This window comes from Rhamphochromis longiceps, linkage group LG19 (genome assembly GCF_057381845.1).
Source record: "Rhamphochromis longiceps isolate RC_006_pf linkage group LG19, R_longiceps_female_GT1.1, whole genome shotgun sequence".
Classification (NCBI taxonomy): Eukaryota; Metazoa; Chordata; class Actinopteri; order Cichliformes; family Cichlidae; genus Rhamphochromis; species Rhamphochromis longiceps.
In genome coordinates, this window is record NC_140575.1 from 31027027 (window position 1) to 31053658 (window position 26632).

At 40.1% G+C, this 26632-nt stretch overlaps 3 protein-coding genes across 3 annotated transcripts in view; 1 reads left to right on the top strand and 2 right to left on the bottom strand.

The window, feature by feature from the left end:
- Window positions 1-5496, top strand: part of tmem63c (transmembrane protein 63C) — a 45488-nt gene extending 39992 nt beyond the window's left edge. The window contains exon 23 of the mRNA XM_085391821.1: window positions 438-5496. Within this exon, the coding sequence (XP_085247947.1) occupies window positions 438-668 (231 nt within the window). The 3' untranslated portion in view covers window positions 669-5496. The remainder of the gene's footprint in view (window positions 1-437) is intronic.
- Window positions 5497-9840: 4344 nt separating this feature from the next.
- ngb (neuroglobin) lies at window positions 9841-16199 on the bottom strand. Its single transcript, XM_085391974.1, has 5 exons — window positions 13827-16199; window positions 13500-13708; window positions 13000-13108; window positions 12773-12892; window positions 9841-12667 (listed from the first exon to the last, which is right to left on the bottom strand). The coding sequence occupies exons 2-5, from the start codon at window positions 13595-13597 to the stop codon at window positions 12515-12517; spliced, it is 480 nt and encodes a 159-aa protein (XP_085248100.1). The 5' UTR covers window positions 13598-13708; window positions 13827-16199; the 3' UTR covers window positions 9841-12514.
- Window positions 16200-16382: 183 nt separating this feature from the next.
- Window positions 16383-26579, bottom strand: fam161b (FAM161 centrosomal protein B). The gene is made up of 9 exons (XM_085391973.1): window positions 26395-26579; window positions 25069-25270; window positions 24511-24983; window positions 23497-23807; window positions 19323-19441; window positions 17460-17627; window positions 17250-17349; window positions 17033-17172; window positions 16383-16782 (listed from the first exon to the last, which is right to left on the bottom strand). The coding sequence occupies exons 2-9, from the start codon at window positions 25266-25268 to the stop codon at window positions 16701-16703; spliced, it is 1593 nt and encodes a 530-aa protein (XP_085248099.1). The 5' UTR covers window positions 25269-25270; window positions 26395-26579; the 3' UTR covers window positions 16383-16700.
- Window positions 26580-26632: the final 53 nt, after the last annotated feature.

A 26632-nucleotide genomic window follows, 5' to 3' on the forward strand; every position in this document is an offset into this window, starting at 1 on the left:
ATGTCTTTTATGGCAGGAAGTATATGCTCTTATGCTCTTAAGGTTGTGAAAGAATCAACCTCAGAAGACAAGCACTGGGGTTATTCCAAATAAAATCAAATATATCACTAAAAAGTTCCATCTTGACTTTATAACAACATAGTTTTTCTCTTTTTCTCTTAATTGGGACATAACAAAAACTCAACCAATATAATATCCATGACATGGGAATAGTAACAAGCTCAGGATGTTTGAACTGTTAATTCACAGGAGAAAGAAGTTGAAAGAGCTTTTTGATGAACCATCTCCATGTGGGATAGATAAGTGGTCAAAGCAAGTTATAGCATGTGAAAGGTCTCTTGTTTATCTCCATTTTAAACCAGGCACACACTGCCTGTGAATAAAGTGATTTACTGGATGACACAATTCCAAAATGTGCATTGATCTGCTTCCCTCAGCTTTTTGTGGCATCTGTGTTGCTGGAGCCAGAGCTGGCTTTGACTCCGATGCCCTCCCCAGCCCACCACAGCTATGGCGCCATGGCCAGCTCTCAGAGTTCAAACCGTGGGCCAGCGGAGGAAGAAGAAGGAGAGGGGGAACACACCCAGACCCATGAGACTGAGCTCCAAGACCCACCAGACCTCTATTGCTCCACCACGCTCATGGACAGCTCCATGGGCTACCAGTAACACCAAATCTCCACCCAAAACTGACTTCTACGTGTCCTTCAGCTGAAGAACACAGATTACTAAATGCCGCAATGCTGCGTTTTCACCACTGACCTCAGACTCCAACTACGCTGCTGCCTCGGACTCTGAGACTAGACTGTGCTTGCTAGTAAGGCTGAAGAGCCTGAAGAGTAACGGAGCCTGAGAATACAGGAGCTAAATGCTCTTAAACATCACAGTTGCAGAAGAAAGCCATTTGCCTAAACAATCTGCCGAACCCATCAGACACAGCTCAACAGAACATAACACCAAGCTAAATGTACAGATTCTTTTAGCTAAATGATCAGATGCTGATACGGACTCTGTCTTCTTCTATGGCTTAATTTGCAAATTAAAAAGGTTACAAGTGATGCAGACTGTAATAGAACTGCATTATGGTTTCAGTCAGAGATACTCTATCCATGCTGTGTCGCTTGGAAATGAGTGGAGGCGAAAGTTCCCATCAGAGTGGGTGGTGTGAACAGGCTTGCCCCGACAGACTGACAGAGGGGTTTGGGCATAGGTGATATCTGGTTCCTCTGTAGCAGAGCTCGGCAAGGCTGAGGGTGAGGGCAGCTAGTTGTGAAGCCATCTGCAGTGAGACAGCAGACAGACGGACGGAGGGCCAAATGTAACTCAGAGATGTACCGTAATATATGTACGCTCTAAACGGAGGCGCAAACAGCTTGACTCAACCTGAAGCTTGTAACTATTATCAATATAAGGTTGATATTTTTGCTACAGTATTTTTGGTGTCATTGATATTGTGCTTTGGGTTGGGGGCGGGAGGAATCGAGGATGTACAATGATTTGCAGAGATGTCTCATCTTAATCAAAACCTTACCTAATTATGTTTCGACTGTACATATGGTCAAAGTGGAATAGCTTGAGCTTTTTGGAAATCTGCTATCTATTTTCTTGCTCACAGTTTGGTAAGAAAATAAAGCATGTAGCCTGTTAGCTTAGCTTAGCACAGGTTGGAACTAATGACCACTGATTGTGCACTAATTTTCTGGTAGGCGTAGCGAGATACTCTGAGGGCATTATATAGGGTATAGTTTGGAAAGTACTTTTAAACGTCAAACTCACTTTACTGTTAGCATTGTTACGTCTTTGTGTAACGTTACTGAAACTTGGGGACTCGAAACATGGAGAAAGGGCTAGCCTACAGGCAGAACCAGTAACTTTGTGGGGTGTTGATGCCAAGAATCTTGTCTTCACTTGTAGACACACGGGCACCCTGGTAAGTAGTTATTTCTATAATACTTTTTTTCAAGTCCACCTAAAGAATGCATGTGCAGTAGCTGCACTGTAGAGTAGCGTCTGGATTAGTCTACACAGAAAATAGGCAGGCACTTGGTTTTCTTTACAAAACCTGTAGTTTACCTTCTGAAATTTAGATCTCTTGGCCCCAGGGAGACATTTGTATACACTGGTTAAGTACAGAGTCATGGCAAAAACAAACTAAATGTCTTTCAGTTCTGAGGTTTTATTTATCAGGACATAATAAAAAAGTTGTGTCTTTATAAGGTAACAAAATTGGATAAATACAACCGAGGATGAACAACACATGACATATTACAACAAGTCATTATTTATTTAAAAAAAATCTAAGCCAAAAATGCAGAAGCAGTCCTCTGGAAAACTAAATCCATGTCATGATTCAGTAGCTTGTAGGAGCCCAGTCATTCTTTTCTGTGCGATGGCATCAGTCTCTCATATTATTCTGGAGAAATAATAGCTCACTCTTCTTTACAGAGTTGTTTCAGTTTATTGAGGTATTCATTTATGCACACCATTTCATTCAGGTTGAGGTCTGGTCTTTGACTGGGCCAACACTGATTGCTTTCGTTTTCAGCCATTCTGTTGTAGATTTGTTGCTTTGTATTGGATCATTGGCCTATTATGCAAATCATTTTTGGTCGAGCTTTAGCTGTCGACCAGATGGCCTCATATGTGACTCTAACATACCCAGATCCCTTTAGCTGCAAAGCAAACCCAAATCCTCATCCCTCCATTACAATTAGTTGAGGTGGTTGGTTTTCACTGTGGATTGAGGCCAGACATCTCCACTTTAGTCTCATCTGTTCAAAGGACATCGATCCAGGGGTCTCACAGTTTGTTCAGAAGCAATGTGGCAAATCTAAGCTGTGCTGCCATGTTCTTGTTAGAAACAAGAGACTTTCCCCTGGCAACACTTCCCAAACACTACTTGGTCACTCTGAGATGTAGCTCTTGCGTCTTTTTTTTCAGTTTCTCTGATTGAATGGTCTGACCTTTGGTTGAATTTGCTGTGATGTCCATTTCTGGGAAGATTGGCAACTGTCTTAAATGTTTTTCACTTCTCACTGTAGAATAATGGACTTTAAATTGCTTGGAAAAACTTCTAACGTTTCCCAGATTGACGGGCAGCAATAGTTCTTTCTCGAAAGTCATTGCTGATGCCTTTCCTCCTTGGCATTGCATTAGCACACATCTGAATGCTCCAGACCAGCAAACTGTCAAAATCTCTGCTTTTACCGAGTTGGTCAGACTTACTGACGATCAGTTAATCAAGTGCATTGATTAGCAAGACCTGACTGCTACTTTCTCTTTTAATTCCTAAGGAAGCAGTAAGGGTGTACTTTCTTACACTGCTTCTGCATTTTGGCATTGCTTATGTTAATCAGTAACGACTGAGTGTAATATGCCATGTGTTGTAGATCATTTAAGGTTTTCACCATGACCGTATAGCATTGTGCATAGCTAGCAGTCTGTTCGTTTAGCCCATAACAAAATTACAATATCTTTGGCTTAGCATACAGACCTGAAAGGAGGGGAAACAGCTAGTTTCTGGTTTTAAACCAGAGACTGGTTTAAAAGTAGCAGAGACTTTGCTTTATGGTGTGTTGCTGCTAAGCTAAGCTAACTTGCTATGGTACTAATATATACATCAAAGTGCAGGCAAGAAAGTGTTTTGTAAAATGTGAAGCTGTTCCTTTAAGTTGTGAAGAAATGGAGTATAATAGAAGCGCATCCTAAAATTACATCATTTTCCAAATATGCCATGGAGTCTGTTTTGTGCCACTGCAGGAGAACAACATGGAAATCTCCAGAAGAAGTTTTTCGGTTTTGCTAAGTTTGCTAAACTCAAAAGCTTTTATAAAATTTTCCAGTTTTTTTGATGTTGGTCAAATAGGTCATTGCTGAAATTAGGTTTTGTTATGTTGCAAAGACAAACAGTAAAATAAAGCACTATCATGCTGTTTTCAGTTGACATATGCTATGTAACACGTCACTGCATGTTAATTATATATCGTCTAAATGAGGTATGCATTTCATATGTGCTAAACTTCATGTTTTTTGTGTCAATCTGTTGGTTTTTTTGTTCTTTTTGTTTTTCTTTTAAATCCTCTTTACAGCGGGTCAAAGATTTTCTCATGTGACTGAATGTTAATTTCTTACTCATGTCTTTTGCTGTGCCTTGGGAAAAAAAAACGCCCTTATTGTGTGACAATCCAGCATGGCCTGAAATATGCTGCATGGACGAAACAACCAAGAGATAAAAATTGTAACAAACCCAAAACTCAATTTTTTAACAGCCAGTGCGTCCTTCATTCAGAATAAAACAAACATACAATGTGAGCTTATTCTACTAAGATATTAACAGTCAATCTGCACACGAGGTCCTCTACCTTTATCTAGAGCTTTTGAATATATCACACGATCTTCATCAGCATATTAACTGGCTCAGCTGTCATCCATTCATTCAAAGCTTACACCATCCTGCGTACTCGTGGGACAGGAAGTCCTAAAGACGAACAGATCACTGACCAGTGCGCAAACCTCATCTGTTCTTGAAGACCAAGTGATGGGATCAAAAGCTGTAGAATAGGAAAGCAAGTGAATGTCATAAAAATGGTTAATTGCGAGGTTAAGAATGAGCGCGTGGCTTGTAGTTGTATCAATATTTTGTATTGTGTACTTGTTTGTGCCTTGTCACTGATTTCAATCAAGCCCTTTTTATTCCTCGGTTACCTTATTTTTGGATCATACGTATGTATGACGGGGTTCTCTAAATGTTTGTCTTTGATTAACAGTGACTGCTATGGGTTAGGTAGCTCCTTGTTGTTAAGTAGAGTAAGTTATAATCGGTTTTCTGTTCTGTCTGAGAGAGTGTATCATGATATACTTATAGTCATGCTTTATATAACATTAATGGCACCTTTTGTTATAAAGTGACATGTATTTTGCTCGTTTTACAGGGACTCTAATTGTAGTAGCTTATGCTGTATAAAGTAGATGAAAGCTAGCAGCAGAGCGCAGATGAAGTGGCCACTGCAGAGGATCATGAAGTTTAAAAAAACAGAACATCAAAGAGCATCTCAAAATTTCAGTCTCCAAACTGCAAACATGTCCCATGGCTTTCTCTTCCAGAAGCCCGTTTCACAGATCATTAAATGTGCTTTCCTTTGAAAAATACAAAATAAAAGCTAATAGGGTATTCTTAGCTCTAATGGCCATGCGAAGAGGGATTGTCCGTTCCCATGCTTTACTAGTTTTATTGCATCCGGACATGTCTGTTCATGTGCAGTCAGCTTGGCCAACCGAGGTCTATTGGGTTTCCAGACGTGCCCGATGCTTTTTGCTCTTCGTTTATAAAATATGTGTATCATAAGTACATTATTTCAGATTTTATTCTGCTGTAAAAGTGGGCTGTTATTATCTCCAAGAAGTCTGAGGTTTAGGGACAGGCTGTGTTCAAGATTGATCTCTGTCAGGCTAATGAGTTTTCATCTGTTATAAGTGAAGTGCTGTGATCTGAGATTAAAATTAATTCAGCTCAATCCACTCATCTTGTGCCATGAACTTCTTGTTACTCTCTGCTGTGGTCTGTGATGGAAGCTTTTTCAGACACAGTGAGTCAGACTTCATGTGGAAAATAGAAGAGCCGCTGTGAGTGCGCTGGTATAAGAATACGATTCCTTTAGGAAATGTGCAAAAACATGTTTTGCACAGTACTTTCAAATGTTCATTTGATATTTAGGAAATATTTTTATTTATGTTAGAAAATAATGTGGATATCATCTGCTCTTATTCTCTTAAGCTAAGGTAAGGGCAGCTTTAATGGACACATCCAGTATCCCATCTAATTCTTGGGAGGAAACTGTGTAAAAAGTTAAGCTACTCATTTAAAATCTACCAGCTGATAACAGTGTTTCTTCTCATTTCCAGGCTTATTACCCATACTGAAGGTCTTCACACAAATGACTTTTTGGACAGTTACCTGTACATACTAGAGAGCTCACTTGCCCTGAAACCACATCAGAGTGTGGATATAGGAGTAAATTTCATAATCGAACCACAGTGGAAATTCTTGTGCTGTTTAAAGATGTTTTTCTATCAAAATAATGAAAATGTATGAACCATCTTGCACTGACTGGATTGGTTGAATTTCTCTGTATGAAACAGTTTGCAGAGTGGAAAAATACCAGACTTCCACCGTGCACGATACTCCTTCATTGCACAGTCACAAAAGAAGACAGAGAGAGGAAATGCCACGGATGACATTTCCGTCGTCACCTGTGGCAACTGCTGATGGCATGATTCTCAGAGAAAGGTGAATTCCTCTGGGTCTGTGGTCTGCCATCTGCTTTCCCCTGTCCAGATGCTTAGAATAGAAAATGTCTCTGCCTCCTGCTGCAACCATATTGTCACTCCCATATGGCTTTGAGTCAACATACAAACGCAGCTCAAAAAGTTAGTATTTTAAGTCCCCTAGAGTATATTATAGTATCCAACTGACTTATATAAGAACGTTCATTGTTCCCCTTGGCAAAACACAATTACCACAATGTCGATTTAGTGGCTGTACTTTCCAGCTCTTCTCACAATCTTCTTCTAAACATGGTTTTTGTCCAGTATTAAGTTTCAAATTTAATAGCACCGTAGAGACCTTTTGTTTTCCATGTTGGTTTAAGGGTGAACCTTTTTCAGAGAACAATCCCCCACCACCACCACCACCACCACCACCAAGGACCTGTTAGCAGCAGCTCAATATTCAGTTACATCACAGCGTCTTTCTCGACTTTCAGATTAAACCCTCTGCTGACTGTTTTTCTATCTGAGGCAATGTTTCAGGGAAACAGGGAAAGCCTTACATGGCTGAAGAGGTCTACAATACATTTCTTTTACATAACATTTGTTGGCATCAAAGATGCTAATCACTCAGGGTTTCAGGGCATACACAGATTGTGTCGGAGCCTGGGAATAGCTGCTGCCAAACCTGGTTTTATAGATGTGCTCAAAGACTGCTAATTAGCATTTTTTTTAATTCAATCTTTACCACAACTGGAGCACGCATTTTGAATTTGGCATTATAATGCAACAACACCAACACAGTAAGGGAGCCCAGTTCACAGATCGAGACATCTAAGCTGAGGAAGCCAAACAAATGTGAAGCAGAGGTGGGCGGATCGATCCAAATATTGATATAATATGTAATAATTACATTACATTTTTCTATCCTTTAAGTTCAGTATGCATCCCACTGAACTGTGTTAAATACGCACTAAGAAAAATGTCTGAATGTTTTTGTGTTGACAGCAAACTGTGTTTTATTTATAGCCCATTTAAACAACAGAAACTGAACCAAAGTGCTTTGGAAACAGGTGCATTTAAATTCCAGATCTCCAAAAGAAAAAACAGTTTCTAAAAAACATGAATAGCTGAAAGTATGGTAAATTAAGTATGGTAAAAATCACAGTGATTTGTTCAGAATGTGTTCAGAATTTGCAAATTGATGATGATTTATTTCATAAATCATGACACACTGCCCTCCCCTGCCTCTTTTGGTTAACAATATCAATATTGGTATCTGCAATACTGGCCCTGTATTTACTTGGTATCAAATTTGAAGTATCTTGCAGCAGTAATGTCAAGTGACTTGATGTCACAAAAAGAGGTCACGCCCTATATAATAAATTCTTTGCCAGAGAATTCAAATTTTCAAAAGATTTTGTGACAAATTAAAGAAATAATTAAATATTCATTTGCATATATACGTTTAAATTTGTATCCTATTTGCTCCATTTAAAAATGTATTGATCAATTTATTTTTAGGACTTAAGGTGTGTTCTACATTAATGATGTAGAAGAAGAAGAAACTCACAAAAACACTTGTAAACTAATGGGGTTACACTTTCATATAGTCTAAATGGGTAATATACCTTTCACATAATAACATCACACAAAATCTGCACAGCGATGATGTGAAGCTCCCGTTCCACTACACCCCAAAGGTGGATTGAGATCCAGGTATTTACCAAGGCCTTTAGAATACAGTGAACTTGTTCTCATCTTCATGAAACCAGTTTGAGATGATCTGAGCTTTGTGACATGGCACATTCACCTGCTGAAAGCAGCGATTAGAAGATGGGCACACTGTGGTCACAAAGGGATGGACATGGTCAGAAAAAGATAGGTTTAACTCTTTAAAGCCCAAAATATTAAATGATGGCCTGAAAATTCAATTGTTTTGAAAATGAAGAGTTTATTGAACCATCTGACAAATTTGTCAGATGGTTAATTCAATTTGAATTTCCATATGACTTTTAATTTGTGCCATATTTACTATGCCTGTCTATTTCTTTATTTATCTTTTTCAAGGGGGGAATCACACTGATAATGCAGAAGTCTCAAAAACTCACAAAAAACAGTCTGTCTTAAATATGATACACTAGGCGTTAACAGGGAAATCATGCTCAGTTGACATACATGGCCCAAAATATGCCAAGAAAACATACAGATATATATAGAAGATACAAGGCAAGCAACCAAGTGTTACAGCAGAAAGACTCATCAGACCAGAAAATGCTTTTCCAGTCTTTGGTTATCCAATTTTGGTGAGCTGGTGTGAATTGTAGCCTTAGTTCGCTGTTCCTAGCTAACAGGAGTAGCACCCACTGTGATCTTCTGCTGCTGTTTCCCATCTGCTTCAAGGTTTGCAAATGTGCATTCATCTTGGTTGTGACAAGTGGTTCAGCGGTTCTTATCATCTAAAAGGAGTAAGACCATTCTCCTCTGACCTCTGACATCAACAAGGCTCAGGGAATGGCCGCTCACTGGATATTTTTTCCTTTGTCAGACCATTTTCTGTAAACCGTAGAGATGATTGTGCTAACCAAACTTCCCAGCAACAGTTGCTGACTCAGCACTCCACCCTTTTTCCCAATGTGGCCATTTCTGGATAGAAAGAGCCAACATGGCACCAGCCAAAGTGCTAAATGGTTGATGGCCAAGTCCATCTTTTATATACAGTCTATAACATTAAATATATGGGTCTGCGGGGACTGAATTTGGAGGCAACTCAAAAGACCATTAGTGACAGTTGGTTTGATCACCCATGGAGGTTGCCATTTCAGAATATACCCTTTGTCATATTTCTGGACTACCAATTGTAGAAGACATCAGAAATTCAATTGCTGATGTTGATCAATCGTGTGTAAATAGGATGTAGTACACCCAAGTTGTACTGTTCACCAGCTACACACGATCCCAAATAAATCCACTATCCTGTTTGAGAAACTACAGTACCCATCTGTTTTCTAGTCACACTATAGGTTTGACTGTTTAGATTATCTCTCGCTACATCTTTCACAGGAATGAGCCTGATCCATAGACAGGCAGAAAAGGGAATTCAAAGACTACTTCTTAGTAGGAGTAGCTGTTCAGCAGCTGCTGACAGATAGCTCATTCTCATGCTTGTGATGGCTGCTTGGCAGACTTGTGCTGCAGTCTCCCAGAGAGCCATCGGAGCAAATCTTATTAGCCCGAGCTCACATGCACAGTCACTGTCTACACCTCTCCACTGTAGGATTTACGATGAGTGAGTGATTGAGCAATGCAACGTTTTTCTCCTTCATCAAAAACGCACATATATACAACCATCACCTTACAGTTGCCATGACAACAATGAATACCCCCCCCCCCTCTTTTTTTGTTCCAAAACACATTGCAGACTTTCTAAAAATATGTATGTTGTCTTTTCTCGCAGACTTTTTTTTCCCCAGATGACAGCCTTCAGAGCAAAAAGCTACAAGGTCAGTCTGTAGCAGTAGAGGAACAAAAAAAAACATGAAGGAAATAAACATATAGTCAATGTGAGTTTATTGAAATTTGTTGCAATCCATTACCAGGGGATGAGAGAGAGCATGAAGTTCAGTTTTGGTTTTTATATTGCAAGAGCAAGAGGCCAACACAAATCCAGCAGACTCTTGCAGAGAGGGTAAGGATATTGTTGGCAGTGCAGACAGACGGGTAAGTTCCAAGTCAGATGCTCCACCATCAGCCGAGCAGACAGCGACTTTCACAGTGACACAACAGAAAAAAGAGAAATGAGCTGATATGTGTGTAACTCATCATAACCTTCCTGCCTGCCCCCACTCATCTGATCACTCTGGCTTTAGATGATATTCAAGTAGAAACGCATCCAAAATCTGCACAGTTCTGCTCGTTTTTGAAGGAAAGCATAAAGGAAAATAAAGATAAAGTGATCCAAATTGTGAAGAACACAATGGATACTGTGAATTTCTGAAAACATACTTGAGGTGACATTGTGCAGTTGCATGAGTAAGTGGGCTGAAGTCGCCCTCGTCTCGGAAGCCAGGGGGGCGATGAGCCATTCGACGCTTGGATCTTATGTAACACTGAGAGATGGGCTGTCAGTGGGAAGCAAATCAGGCATTGTGTGACTGATTTCAAAACCTGACCGCTGTGTTGCGATCGTAATCAGTCCGTGACAACACATTTAAGACAAGGAGGAAAACACACTGACTTCAATAAGCAGTAAAATACCCACAGATCACTTTATTTAGCCTCAAGTAAGCACATGACATATTTAAAGTTTAAGATGGAATCCAGTTTACAAAGAGTGTGCGCTTGTATTAACTGTAATAATAATTTTTGGTTGAAGGATAACTAGGTGAAGTCATCGCTGTTGCGTAGCAGCTGATAATGATGAGGTAGACAGCGAGACAGCCAATATATACACATCTGGATGTTAAAAAGACGCCAGCTGTGCCAGCTGAAAATACTTACTGTCGGGTAATTAAAAACACGGAGAACAACAACCTGCATAGGGCTGCGTACTGAGACTAAGAAAAGAAAGACAATAGACACAGCACCTACACAACCAGGGTACAAACATTATACCTGCAGCCTGGAAACACATAATATTAATAAAAAAGCCCTGTTCTTATACTCTTCTATAATAACTACACATCTTTTTTAATATAGCGGTTATATATCTGCTATTCTTTGAACTGAAACCTGATTAAAAGTAACAGATTTGCCACATTGTTTTCTTGTATTGGGTTCATTATCCGAAATCTACACAGTACAATGTATCTGAAGGTCATATTGTATATGACAAGAAAAAAATCAATGCTCTTTCACTGCACATACAATTCAGAATATAAAAATAAACTTTGTAAATATAAACTGAAGCGAGGAAAAACACATATCAGCAGCTTGGATTTACAGTTGTGTGGTGTTATTATCTTATACTTGGCACACTGTTGCTAAGTTACTTGGCTATAGATGTAAATAACTGATGATACATACAGCGTTATGGCAGCATAAATACTACACACATACATACAGTCAAGCACAGTTTCTCTGTATCATCTGTTTTGTGTCAATAATTTAAATGTAAAATTGTCATCACTTAAGTTGGTTTGGTTTCTGAAGTCAAAACAAATATTTATTTCCAGCTTCACTTCCTCACAGAACCTCTTAAGTTGGAGAAAAACAGGCCACTGATCCCTGTCACCTGTAAAGCTGAGGTAATAGTACCCACATCATCGCAGTTAATAAGCATTGATAAGTTAAGCAACTACGATACACCATTACTACTTTACACTAAGATTAACTGGAAACTGATAGCCAAGGAACAAAGATGTTACAAGTCCTCCAAGATGCCATTTTACTTTCAGTCTCTTAAAGTCATATAACAGTCTTTTAGTTAAAGTTTAGTTTAACAGTCATCAGAAGCTTACTGAAATACTCACACCCTCGACTGAGGAGCGCATCGCACGCCACGTCGGGGAAGGTGCACTTGGACGCCTTAACAGTCGTGGATAACTAAAGAAAGCTATCAGAGAGAGTAAAACAGTTCTTGTCAAGAATCTATTGAATAAAATGTTAAAAAACTGTTTTTTCTTCATCCTAGCAGCTTAAAAGTTAAACGACAAAGTCACTCAAAAGACATGAAATGTAATATCGATTTTAAAAAAACACACAGTTTTGATATTCTTCTGAAAAATCACATTGCATTGTCCCACACGTTCTGTTAAGTATCACTGTGTTCCAGTTAGATAAAGAGCTGCCCTTGCTGGCCACAGTAACCATCACAGTTTGAGCAGTGTGTGATGTCTAATCATAATAACAGCTAGTGTTTCACAAGTGTGCAACTCTTTTAAGATACACCACAAACACCACTACAGTCACTGTTATCATTTGAGTAAATATATCAAAGCCATTATATACAAAATAAAACCCTTCCACAGTTTCCCGAGTGTTTCTTCTCAGTGTGAGGCATTCAGATTACAGTCCGCTTACACTCTGAAACTGTACAAACAGCACTGCCTGGTAGCTAAACATCCACAGCAAAGAAAACACGCTCTGTGACTCGCTGGTCCGACTGAAAAATGTGTAACTATATCACACGTTCGCTACGCTATGCGACCCCACTCACAGAGCAAATGTACAGCAGCTGAAGCCACAATGCTGCAAGTTACACAACCTTATTCCATGGCAACCAACTTGATGATTTGACAACTACTGGCGCCTCAGTCGGCCTTGTCTTCGCCATTTTCGGCATACCCTCGGCTCATCATTGCTACCACAATGCTGTACATGTTGAGCCAGGCTTGACGCAGCGGTGCCGTGTAGGCCGGGCCCAGACTGCACTGCAGCATGTAGAGAAGGGACTCACCCACCGCCTGCAAAACACACAGGAAAAAAAAAAAGAGAAGAAGAAAGTGTTCACGGCTCATTCGCTCGTGAAATTGCTTTGGCAGAGTTGTGCGATAAGATGTTGGTCCTACGGCAAATGACTGCGTTCTGACTCCCACTGCCTGATGCTTCTTCCCGAGGTTGAGCAGAAAGTCCTCCAAGGAGTGAAGGTCATCCAGGTGGCTGACGGCCGCGTCGATCACAAGCATCACCTGAGGCCACGGCCACAAGAGAAACAGAGAGCCATCGCAACTGTCCACAAACGAAACTTTAACGTGTCTGTGTACTTGTGGTGGTTAATGCGGTGAACAGAGCTCACCTTGGTGACATGTTCCAGAAACTCGGGGCTGGCGAGGCGGTCCTGTGTGGAATCGCAGTTTGTACCGTAGTGGAAAAGATTGAGGAGCGCAGGGTCCAGCTCAAACAGTCTAACACAGACAAATACAACGCTGTTCTATAGGTGTGCACACATGGTGTAGCCTCAAATATTCACAGAGGGATAAAAATCAGTCTACAAAGCAAACATCTACACATATCCCCTGTCTGATTTAGCAGCAGCTGTCTCAGAGTAAATTGCAGGATTATTGCAGTCTGTCGCCAAGCAACAAGTCAAGCCTCCGGTCCGTGGTTCATGTGGAAAGTGTGCAGGAAAGGATATACACCTGTGCTACATTTATTTACACTGCTGCTATTAGGTAACAACAATACACAATCCTATCACTTATGCTTTGAGTGCTTTTATATTTGATCTTTTCTTCCAGCGCAAAGAATTAAACAACAGCCTCCTTTTATGTCGTGCTGATCATGATAGAAAATTACCTGGAGAACATGACGACACCATGAGGAACTTTGTTCTTGCCCAGGCTCTCCCAGCTGTCTCGTATCAGCTCCTTGTCTTTCGTCGACAGCTCCTCCATGCTACCTCAGGCTGCAATAACAAGACAAGTTCTTCAACTCCTCTAAACGATCAGTTGGAGGACGGCCATAGCATCCGAGGGAACGCACAGACAAAACTTCTGCCAATCCACCTGCAAAACAAAGTTGAGCATCAGGTGAGCAATTTGCTAACATAGTGTAAGGGTGGGGACACTGGTGCAGGAGAGACGCTCAGCTCAGCACAGCTCGAGACACACAGTCATACTGTACCTTTTTGAGGTCAGTCTTCTCTCTGAACTCCTTCTGGTGCTTCTGTGCTGTGGGGTCTGTCTTTTTCTGTGTGTGTGTGTGTCTGTGAGTGTTTATGTGTGCAGGCAGAAGCCTTGCCTGACACTCTGGTGCACTTGTTCCTCTCTTTCCCCAGCTCACGGTGCAGTCAGGAAGACAAGTTGTGCCACAATCTTATCTGTCACACAGGCTTCTATCTCTCTCTCTCCCCTTCCTGTTTGCCTCTTGATATGCTCTCTCTCCAGCTCAGGGGATATTATTCATGCCGCTGAAGGAGAAAAAGAGGGATATCTCTCTGCTGCTCCAGATAAGCTGCAGCGAGACACAGCTCCTCCTGCAGGTGAACCGAGGACTGAGACATGCAGAGATGCTGCTTGCACGCATAACATGCACTGCATTTAACCCAAAAAAAATTAGCCACTGGATTTTTAAGTTGTAATCAAGTGAAAATAAGCAAGAAAACAGCAACAGCAAAAATGCTGTGCAGTGCAATTGCTGGGTAAAGCAGGTAAAATCCATTTAAGGCCCACATTATCTATTTTCGGATGTGTCCCCAACTGCCTACATTTTGCAGCACATGCATTTGAAAAATGAAATGTGTGGGAATTTTAATACTGCACAGCGGCTAGAGTAATAAGAGACCTGCACACACCACTTCGGTGAAATTATATTGTTCATCTGCTGAGCAGAGCCACTCCTTAAACAGCGCGATCATAACATTCAGCGGCCAAGCGTGCAGCCTCTCATTAATTTAAATGGGATGTGTTTCTTTCTTTCTCAGCCTCCACACATATCTGAGGCTGCAGTTTGTTTAAATAGATGTCACAGCCGCCTGCTCCATCGCGTTTCACCGATGCAGGTTCCCGCTCAGACATTATCTAACAGGTTGAAAGCAATTTGTTTTGCTTTGAGCTTTGCATCGGGGAATCAGAGGTGCGCAGCTTTCTCCTAAATGGACTACAGTGGCAGAGTGAGGAGGGATACATGGTTCCCATGACAACCTGACAGGATGTAGCCCTTGAAGCTTGATCCTGTGATATTTGAGCTTTCAAAGAAGCGACTGTCTGATTATTATTTATTACATATTATGTGACAACATTTTGGATTTTTCTCCTTCTCTGTATTTGTGAGGGATGGCTGAGCGGCAGAGGCACAAACAACAGGCTTGCCGACAGCTCCACAGGCTGGTCTCTTATTATTCCCCATTTTTTCTTCACAGCAGTGGATTTTTGCGCCATATTTATAGTGCAGACTGATCAGTCAAACTGAAGATAAAAACATTTAATAGAAAACAAAATGAAAAATAGCCCCACCTTAAAGATGATGATCCAAAACTAAATCAAACTGCTGAGAAACAATTTTGCGCTGGGCTCTTGCGCCTATATAGGTAGTCGCTCCTCCCACTTAAGGAAATAACAATTAAACACTAATTAACTGTTACATTAATTTATACAAGTGCTCAATCTAGCATTTAAAGAAATGTTAATAAGTTAGTAGTGGGAAAATAAATAAAGATGTATTTAGAAAATGTACCTGTTCATTAATTGCGTTAAATCAATGCATCCATCAAACATCACACAAGACTCCCCTTCTTTCACACTGGCCCAGGAACTTGACCATATAAGGAGTCCAAAAGGGCCTGGACTTGTTTGGCAGTTCGTGGGTCTGAGTTAGATAGAGGTTAGAAAGCAAATTAATCAGACGGAAATCTTGAAAACTTATCAAGATTCCATGGCTAATGTGGAGGCAACGCTGCTAAGAAAAAAGCACCATGTAGTATTTTAGAGGTCACGAGCCTCGTCGCCATGGTATATCTTTACTGCAATTATGCAAATATATTTAAATCTGAAGACAGCCAGCTGAATATTACTACAGCTCACTGTAGTAATATTCAGCTGGCTGCATGCAGTTCGTGCAGCATAAATATGCACGCTAGATGCATAGACTATGTTAACTCCTATCTAAGTGTTATGTTTTAAACCATGCTTAGTGATACCACTTAATGAATTTTAATATTTTCTAATGTGAATTTACTACACTGACTCCAAAGCACGGCACAACAGCCAACAAAACCATAAGGGCGTGCACTGATCTCCATTGATTATGCTTGTAAAAATATTCAAACGCTCCCATGTGGTTGGTAAGGAAAATTGTCTCGATGTCTCGAATTCCTGGCAGTCAGCTGTCAAAGCACAAGATACAGCGAGGCCAGTGTGTAAGAGTATTTGATGTGGATGTGCAGGCAGACCACTGAGATGGTTTGTGTGAATGCAGATGCATGGTAAGGACTGTTTATTTAGGTGGCACTGTGGCTGTAGAAATAACTGGGAACTTTAACTCGACAATCTAAGAAAAGCCAATGTCAGATGCCCTGTGTTCTTACGGGCCATTAGAAACATGTAAAAACATGAATTAAAAAATAATAATAATAAAGTAAAATGCAACTGTAAGCATTAGAATATAAGCATTTACATTAAAGCAAATTTAAGTATTGTCTCTTTAACACGGAGACTGATTAATGCTACAGACAAACTGGGCTCAACTGGTTTTCTCAGTTTATTTTTGAACCATTTATTCTGGCAACAACATGCTCATCATCTTCAAAACTACAGCTTACATATTCCTTGGGGAAAGTGTTGTAAAACCAACAGCAATCACTTATGTACATTTTTATAAAGTTTTTCCATTTGTGATTGCAAATTCCAGCTGTTTTGCGATTTCGTGATTTATAGCAGCTCATCTTAAACTATCAAACATTTGGTGCGGACAGTCAGCAGCGACATGAATCATTTTTGAGGACGGTGTTGTTTTCTAGTGGCGAGGCCATAAAACTCTGTGCCGCCTGAACCTTTTTGATCATGGCATTTCTTCCCCTTTGGACTTCACGCTCTTCTCTCCCACATCTTTAATTTTCTCCCCGTCTCCTCCATTTTCTTCCCTAAATCAGACATGTTGGGTTAGAAAATGACTATATTGTAATTACATCGAACTTTTACTTGGCTACGGAAATGGTCTTTTTTTTTCTCTAAAGACTGTAGAGCAAGCTCAGAAAATTATGTAATGCAACATGACCAAACCACATGAAGTCCTTGGCTCTCCCAGCAGCAGTGCTATTCATATTTTTACCGGACACAGTGGTATTACTCACAGGATGAACAAAACTTGCTACAATTTCTCACGCTGCATACCTGCTTCGAATGTCGTCTTCAGTGCTGCGGTCATCCTCGGATATGAGCCCGTCTCCATTTTCTTCAATGAACTGCTCCTTCAGCCCGGCTTTCTTCAGTTTGCTTCTGTATGTCTGCTCTGCGTGAGCTTTCGCATTTCTCTGCCAGTGAAAACTCAGACTTAGATTCCTGAACGTATGTCGCCTAACGCATGTAGTAATGTTCAGGCATTCCTTACCTGTTTCACCTGTTCAAACAGATAAGGGCGTTCACTAACTCGGGCCTTCATTTCCCGTAATTCTCTCATGTAATCCCTCATTCTTTGTTGATCAGCCTCCCTTCACGTAAGAGGAGATGATAGTTTTAACTATTGTAGCAGGCATGTGTGGTTCTTGTGACATGAAATGTAAAACTGCAGAATAAATAGCCGTACTTATACAGAACTCACCGATAGTTCTGTAGTTTCTCGTCATACACTTCTTTCAAGCTGCTGCGTGGGTCCAGTAACTTTGCATGGAGGGTTACTTTCTCCTTCATTGCTTGGGATCTCATTTGGTAGTTCCTCAACCAGTTCAAACTCTCTTGATTCTGACTATCCCTCATCTCCATTGATGTTCTGTTCAGGCAAAAATTGTCTGCATTTCAGATCATTTCATGGTTTAGGTGTTGAAACTATATAGAGCCAAGTTAATTTTTTCCCCAGTGGTCCATGCTGACTTACTGAGTCACCGTAGCTACGTGGTAATCATAAACCACTCTGAAACTCTAAGAGCAACCCGGTGTTCACCTCCCCAGAAGGTGAACATCAGTACACATCAGGTCAACTGTGACTGTCCTGTTCAGCACCCTCGGGTCCTCTGGTGCACTTCCAGCTACTTTTCCGCCAAAGTTTTTCAATTTATCCCTGAGAGAATAACGATCACTGTCCCACTATGAGGAACAATAATTGAAGCATCAACACAAGGACTCACAAATGTCACAAACTCCTGGAGGAAGACTGCAGAAATCGGAATGGATGTGAGGGAATGCACAAAGAAGTGGAAAAACTAGAGGGACATATACGTTTGTCCTCCCCAAACAAACTGACCACAGCTAAGAGTGGAGACCCATAAAGGTCCCAGCATAAGTGCCAGCAACGATGTCGGGCACTTACATAGAGATGTCTAAATCAGGTCTTAGCTGTCAGTGATCCAGGGTTTATGCTTTGGAGCGTTCTGTTTTGGTTGTAATAGTTGAGTTATTCTCTTTGAGTGATCTATGTTTGGTTTTCTTGTACTTTAGTGCTCTCTTTTGATCATTTTGTTTCTGTTAGGTTGTAGCTCTTAGGTTCTTAGTTATTCTTTCAACATGTTTGGGGTGTGTTTCTGTTTTCCTTCAGTTCTTTGGGATTATATTCTGTCTCCCTCAGTGTCTAGTCTCATCCTGTGTTTTCTTAGTCTTGTCTCTGTTTTCATTCCCCCCAGTCACACTGTGACGCTCGCGTATCTTCGTCTACACATTTGTCACGCTTCCTCTTTTATTTTGATAATCTTTGTTCCGTGTTCAGTGTATTGAGTTTTCCTTTTCTTTGTCTCGTCATGTCAGATTAGGTCCAGCTGTGTCTCCCGCTTGTTGCAAATCCTCCCATTATCCTGCCTGTGTTTTTAAGTCCTCAGTCACCTTCTGTTAGCTGTCGCGTTCTCCACACTTGCTGTGTGTTCTTGCATAAGCTCCAGGTTCTAGTTGTTTGTTGTCATGTTTAGTTCATCTTTTGTTTCTTTCTTTCAGCGTTCATGTGCTTAGTTTTCATTTGTATTTTCCAGCAATAAAGATTTATGAAGTTAAGCTTTTGGTTTCTGAGTCCTGCGTTTGGGTCCTAACCTAGCCTGCCACACAGCTTACCATGACATTAGCGAAAGTAAGTAAAGGGCTTTTCACTGAACAGCTCCAAAAATCCTCCATTAATCTGGTAGACAACAGATTATATCAAAATAGGCTATTTTTTCATACACACGGCCTGAGACTTAAATAGTGTTTCTATCAGCTTCGTATATTAATGTGGTGTATACTGATTACACGGTTATTATGTAACTCAAACCACTTTCTATTTGGTTATTTCAAAGTGTCTGACATTATATTGTTAAAAGCTTAATAGCACCGGAGTGAACACCAGCATTACTAACTGAAGGACAGATTAGCCTCATTAATCTCATTTATCCTTACTGAAAAAACAAATTTATTGCACATGAATACGTCAATAATGAAGTCTTTTTTTTCCTTTTAGGATACACTGAGACAAGATCTGCTGTCATCCATAAATATTCCAACTCACCTGATGGCCAATGAGCGCTTCCTCACAGTGTCTGTGATGTATGTGGGCAGTGTGTCAGTGGATATTAACGTTAAAGCCCCGAGTGACTTGCTTCTACTGAGATTACTCATTTTTGGTGCCTGTGGATGAAGAGACAAAAAAAACTGAAATCAAAACCAAACTGTTGGCCATCATGTGGCATTTTTTCAAGAATTTGAATAACATGAAGAAAATAGTAGCATAAAGATGTGTGTGAGAGCAAATGTAATAGCTTTTCTCCATCAAACATAGCATGACTAGCTTCATTAGTTCAAATGTTTTTTGAAAATGTATCACTGTTGACACAACGGACACTTTATCAGCACTGGGTTGGAACTCGTTTTTCATCCTCAGAACGGACTCAATTAATCATGGCAGAGATTCAACAAGGTGCTGGAAACATTTCTAAAAAATGTTGATCCATATTGACACGAGACATGATAGCATCACACAGCTGCTTCAGATTTATCCGCTGCACATCTATGATGCAAACCTCCCGTTGCACTGCAAAACAAAGGTGTTCTATTGGACTGAGCTCTGGTGATTGGAGGTGAACTCATTGTCATGTAAAGAAACCACTCTGGTCATAACAGGATGGACAGGGTCAGCAACAATACTCAGGCAGGCTGTGAAGTTTAAACGATGATACTCATTTGTTACTAAGGTTGCCCAGAGTTTGACCAGAAAATATTCCCCACACTGTTACACCACCAGCAGGCTAAACTGTTGACACAAGGCAAGATGGATTCATGCTTTCATGTTCTCTAGGCTATATTCTTGGCCTCAGTATCATCGCCTTCAAGGTTTAATGTGTTGTGCATTCAGAGATGCTCTTCAACCCTTCCTATCAGCTCAAAGTAGTCTGGCCATCCTCCTCTGACCTCTGGCATCAACAAGTCATTTTCACACAGAGAACTGTGGCTCACTGGATATCTTCTTTTGTTCAGGCCACTCTCTGTAAAACCTCTAGATAGTTGTGTAGGAATATCCTAGTAGATCAGCAGTTTCTGAAATATTCAAACCAGCCTGTGTGGCAAAAACAACCATGCCACGTTCAAAGTCACTTAAATCACCTTTCTTCTCTATTCAGATGCTTGATTTGAACTTCAGGCTATCTTGCCCATGTCTATATATGTTTAAATGCACTGAATTACTGCCATGTGATGGCAAATGTGGCTTTAATATTTATACTGACAAGCAGTCTAATATGTGTGCCTAACAAAGTGGGCAATGAGTGTATATTTCCATATATTAGAGTCCAAGCCTAACTAAAACAATGACTGACATTTTAATGCAAGATTAAATGAACTAAGGAAGACCATCATTTGCCATCAACAAGTGTAAACTGGTAGTTTAGTTTTTATGTGTAACTACAATTACTGTGAGAACAACCGCTTCCAGAACCTCTTACTAAACAGTTACAGAAAAATAAAAATAAAAAGATTAATGGCAATAACAGCTTCAGGAATAATTTCATATCACTTACAAAAATCCTAAAGGATCTTCCGGAAATATCACACAGTAAAAGGTAATTTAGTACAATTACATGTGATTATTCTAGACATATGGTAACAGTTAAGCTAAATGTACAGTAGATATTTGCAACGTCAGTAAAATATTTAAAAATCTGCCTTAACCTTTCTGACAAGCGTCATAAAACAGAACTGTGGTAATTGGATAATTACAAAAGCCACAAGACACATGAAAGGAAGACGTGACAAAACTTTCACTGATCACAAAGTTTGGATTAGAGAAAATTACTGTTATTCTTACCTAATTACTGGTATAATTATTTTTAGCCTTTAATGCTCTCATGTGAATCATCCGCCCAGACAAATTTCAGTGAACATACACTACCAGTCAAAAGTTTGGACACAACTTCTCATGCAATGTTTTTCTTCATTTTTACTACTCTCTACATTGCAGAGTCTCACTGAAGACATCAAATATGTGAAGCAAGATATATGGAACTATGTAGCAAATGAAAAACTGATAAATAACTCTAAACATGTCTTTGCATGCCACCCTTTGCTTTGTTGACAGTGCTGCCTTCTCCCAATGAGCATCATAATGGAGTCACCTGAAATGGTTTTCACTTCACAGATGTGCCTTCTCAGGGTTCATTTGTGGACTTTCTTGCCTTCTAATGAGGTTGGGACCATCAGTTGTGTTGTGCAGAAGTCAGGTTGGTACACAGCTGACAGCCCTATTTGACAACTGTTAGACTTCATATTATGGCAAGAACCAATCAGCTAAGTAAAAAGAAACGACAGTCCATCATTACTTTAAGAACTAAAGGTCAGTCAGTCCAGAAAATTGCAAAAGATTCTGAATGTGTCCCCAAACGCAGTCGTAAAAACCATCAAGCACCATCAAACTGGCTCACATGAGGACGGCCTCAGGAAAGGAAGACCAGGAGTCACCGCTGCTGCTGAGGATAAATTCATCCGAGTCGCCACCCTCAGGAATCGCAGGTTAACAGCGCCTCAGATTAGAGCCCAGATAAATGCCACACAGAGTTCCAGTAGCAGACTCATCTCTACATCAACTGTTAAGAGGAGACTGCACAAATCAGGTCTTTATGGTCAAATAGCAGCTAAGAAACCACTACTAAGGAAAAGCAACAGAAGCGGGAGATATTTGGTTGGGGGAAGAAACAAAAGGAATGGACATTAGAGCAGTGGAAATCTGTGTTTTGGTCTGATGAGTCCAAATTTGAGATCTTTGGTGCATGCATGGTTCCCACCATGAAGCATGGAGGAGGAGGTGTGTTGGTGTGAGGGTGGTTTGCTGGTGACAGAGTTGGGGATTTATTCAAAATTGAAGGCAGTGAACTAACACGGCTACCACAGCATCCTGCAGTGACATGCCATCCAGTTTAGTTGGACCATCATTTATTTTTCAACAGGACAATGACCCCGAATACACCTCCAGGCTGTGTAAGGGCTATTTGACCGAGAAGGATAGATTGATAGATTAGTCACCTGACCTAAACCCAATAGAGATGGTTTCGAATGAGAGGGATGGCAAAGTGAAGGCAAAAGGGCCAACAAGTGCTCAGCATCTCTGGGAAGTCCTTTAAGCCTGTTGGAAAACCATTTCAGGCGACGACCTCATGATGCTCATCAAGAGAATTTCAAGAGTGTGCAAAGCAGTAATCAAATCAATTACTTTGAAGAATCTAAAATATAAAACAGCTGAGTTACTTCACACTTTTTGTTTATTACATAATTACGGATGTTTTCATTCATAGTTTTGATGCCTTCAGTGAGAATCTACAATGTAAACAGCCATTAAAATAAAGAAAACCATTAAATGAGAAGGTGTGTCCAAACTTTTGACTGGTAGTGTATATATACATCTTCTCGTGAAGTATGTCTCATTAAAAAAAGATCCGGCTCTGTAGAAGCACGACTTGAATTAAAGGTTACAAATCATGAGTCGGAAAAACTTTGAAACACGAGAAGAATAATTCCTCTTTGAAGATGGATTGCTGAAGGTATTTTAAAATAGCAATACGATTCCACAACTGAGGAGACTTGTTTGCAAAGCCACGAAAAAAATAACACACAAGGCCTCAAACCATACAATAAATCTCATTTCATGAAACAAGCTGTTTTCAAAGTCACAGAAACAAAAATGTGACCTGGTCAGATTCCCTTGTTACATTTTGTGAAATAAACACTGTGCTGTGAATACGGGAATATGTTGGATTGCAGAGCTGCCAAAAACTGCAGTCAAAGAAGAACAGATTAAAATGAAACAGAATAACATCCTGAACAGTAGAGGCTTTAAAGAAGGTAAGTGGCTCAGAGCAAATCTCCTTAAGAAAAAGAGAAGGGTACTGATTTGATAGAAAAAAAAAAGTGGGTGGATAAGTCTCAAACTATCCATGAAGCAGAGCAGGGGTGAGACACTTCAAAAAAACTTCTGAAATGTGCATCTGGTTCAATACAGAGATTGTCCATTAAAACTGAGTTTAATATGATTTCTTTCCTGGCTAATAAAAATATTTCTAAAAATCTGAGTTAAAACATGAACTCTACTACATAAATGTTCAGAGAACATAAACTAAAACGAGCACGTAATATCACAACTGAAGTCCAAAAGCAGCTAAAGAAATAAATACCAATAAGAAGCAATGAACATGTTTTACCTGCAAGTGTACCGGACTCGTCCTGCTTTGCCTTGGTGGGCGAGATGAAGTTCTCAGGACAAATGGCTGACACTTTGTCACATCTTTACTCTGCATTTTCTTCAGCGTCTCTGTCTGCAAGGCCTTGTGCAACATGCTGAAATCAGGGATCTCGTGAATGATTTTTGGATGGAAACTAGGCTTCTCATCCAAAAATCTCAGCTTTTCTTTCCTGGTGCGCTCTGCTGTGCGAAGTTTCGGGCCATTCCGAGTAGGATTCTCCTCCCTCGCAGTCGCCTGAGAGTGGACTTTCCTGCAGACTTCCTCCTGGTCTAAATAAAGTTAGACAGGGTATACACTGTAGCCAATTCACTGCCTGGAGTGTACTGTATGCATGCACAAATATGATACAATAACAGTTGAAATCTTCCATTTAAAAACTCTTAATGAAAGTTTGAAGAAACACAGATCAAAATCAGCCAATCACCCAGTTTGCTTCCAGTGAGGACAAAGAAAATCTTCACTTTCGAACAGCTTCGCACATAAGCACTGCTACTTTTGTGGTGTTCTATCAAATGCTGCTAACAAACTACTCAAAACTTATCTGAATCAACTAGGTTTTTTGTTTAAGGTTTTACATGAATGTCAAAAGAAAAAGAAAACATTAGACACCACTGTGTTAAAGGGTTTTTACACTAAATTTGGGGATTTTAATTCAATTTGATTCCTTAAAAAATTCACAATGTCTAATGTTTATTAAAGTGTAGCATGGCTTCTTTCAGATTTGTGGGCTTCATTACTATTTCTTCATGATTTTGGTCTTAATTCATTATTTGATCTCAGAATTTTGCCAGTTCAAGCTTTTATAGTAATTACTCTGGCTGTTTAAAACTTACTTATATGCAGCCTAAGACAAGAAGTCACAGGAATGCTTTACCTGGTTCCAAAGACCACAGCCCAGTTACATGAATACTAAGTACCCTTTCTAATTCATCTGTTCATAAAACCAAACCAAGTCAGAAAAGGAAAACCAACCTTTTGTCTCAGGGTCTGGGGAGTCTTTTATTTCTTTCGGAGATGGTTTTCTAACTCGAACACCGTTTTTCATATCTTGCTCGACTTGGTTTAACCTCGCAAGCAGTTTCTCCCTTTTCTCCTTTTCTCTCTGCAGGAAGCTGAAAGGCTTTTGAATGGAAAGCAAGAACTGCTTCCTCTGTTCATGGGCCTCCTTCCTCTCCTTTTCTCTGTGCTCCATCATGTCCTGGTAGATGGGCTGAATGATGTGGCTGGGGACAGGAAGAGCAGAGAACTTCTTCTGACACTCAGCCTCGGCTTCCTCCTCTTTGATCAGCTGTGAAGTTTTAGCTAAAGGAAACCGCTCAGTCCTGACAGAACAAAGCTTCCCATCTGTTAAAGATAACCAGGCTGGAGAGGATGAGGTGTCGGGCCTCTCTGATTGTAGGGGTTTGTGGGAAGTGTTTAGGATTTCTGAAGAAGATCTTGTCATCCTGTAAAACAGTACAGCTCTTTGAAATAGGTCAATTTTAAGTGGACGAAAGCAAAAAAATAAAATAATAATATGAGGTAACATACTCTGTTGGGTTTTCACTTGAATCAGCTGACAGGTGAGCGTTCTGCTGAATCCTCTTTTCCAGCTCCTCCGTCTGTATCCTTTCTGTCTCCTGCAGCTGCTGTTTCAGGGCTTCTCTAAGAGCCTTAAGATGCAGCTGGAGCATTAACTCTGATTGCAGTCCATCCTCCAGCAAAGTATCCAGCTTTAACTTATCGTTCATACCTGTGATATTGAAAAGAAAAAAAAGAGAAAAAAGAGATTTTTTAAAATCTTGTGAATATCTATGTTGACTAGGAGCTGATATGCTTAATTTAATATTTTATTTGTCTATTGATAAAAACTATGACAATCATTTTGATAATTGACTCATAGTAGATGTCAACTGTCAGGAAATTCAATTCAACTTTATTTGTATAGCCACGCTTTAAAACAATATTTGTTTCAAGGTGTTTTATACTGTAAGGTGAAGACCTTTCAATATTAGAGAGAAAACCCCAACAATAAGATCAGCCCCTGTGAGCAAGCACTTGGTCACTGGTGGGAGGAGAAACTCTCTTTTAACAGGGAAAGATATCCAGCAGAACCAAACACAGGAAGGGGCCAACATTTGCAAAGACTGGTTAATGGATGAGGGGGAAGAGAAGGGAATAGAACCTAGAGAGACCACAAACAAGACCAAAAAAACACTACAGGACTTAGTACCTAGTGTGTCTGTCTCCTGAACCCAAACTGGAAGATGGTTAGTTGGAAAAAAGTGAAATACTTTACTGAAATAATGTGATACACTATAAGGACAAAAGTACTGAGACAGCTACACATTACACATAGACAAATTACTACATAAATAGTAAACAATATGTATGTGAATAATGTGTATGAGAGCAATGTGTATTTCTTCATTGCAATTAAAAACTATTTCTCTTGCTGCTAAAAAACTCTGCTGAACACGTTTCTCTAAGGTCTTTCTTTTTAGTAATCCCACAAAATTCATGAAATAAACAATAAGGGAATTAGGATTTGTTCGTACTATAAACTGAGAAGGGGAAAATACAATCAAATAACTCTAATCAACGCAAATAAAAATTCCTGCATCCACGGACTACATTGCACATGCGCTCTGCTCTCAGCGTATGAGCTGTGTAAATTGGTCACTATGGCAACCACGCTCTCAGCGGAACATCGACATGGTTGTATGTGTTTAGGATTAATAGCGCTTGTTTAAATAAGATTTATACTTTTTTTTCTATACAAACAAACTTCCTTTTCATCTTCTGCTACTTAAGTTCCCGTTAAATACCAATATAATCACAGAAAAATCAACCTGAGAGTACTAATGAGCTGCCAACCTGGGAGCAGACGAGTTTTAACAAGTATTTCACGGCGTCGAAGATTCCTCCAAGCGCTCAGTAGTTGCAGTACAGTTTGTTTGTTTAGCTAATGACTCCCGAAGTTGGTACAGTTCTTTGTATCCCACCAGAAGAGAGGTTTTAGAGTTTTTAGCCAGTTGTCAGTGCTGGTAGCTTTAGCGCTGTTTGTGGTCAGAGGCAGAAACGCCACCCGCGGAAATTGCCTTCTGTGATTGGT

What these genes read in the sequence shown, in the direction of transcription:
- ngb (XM_085391974.1), bottom strand. Translation starts at nt 13,597, where the DNA reads ATGGAGGAGCTGTCGACGAAAGACAAGGAGCTGATACGAGACAGCTGG. An exon ending in GGTGTCGTCATGTTCTCCAG is followed by an intron (nt 13,109 to 13,499) that starts GTAATTTTCTAT and finishes TGTCTGTGTTAG; the next exon opens with ACTGTTTGAGCTGGACCCTG. An exon ending in TTCTGGAACATGTCACCAAG is followed by an intron (nt 12,893 to 12,999) that starts GTGAGCTCTGTT and finishes CCGTGGCCTCAG; the next exon opens with GTGATGCTTGTGATCGACGC.
- fam161b (XM_085391973.1), bottom strand. Translation starts at nt 25,268, where the DNA reads ATGAACGATAAGTTAAAGCTGGATACTTTGCTGGAGGATGGACTGCAA. An exon ending in TCAAGTGAAAACCCAACAGA is followed by an intron (nt 24,984 to 25,068) that starts GTATGTTACCTC and finishes ACTGTTTTACAG; the next exon opens with GATGACAAGATCTTCTTCAG. An exon ending in GAAGACGACATTCGAAGCAG is followed by an intron (nt 16,783 to 17,032) that starts GTATGCAGCGTG and finishes TGTCTGATTTAG; the next exon opens with GGAAGAAAATGGAGGAGACG.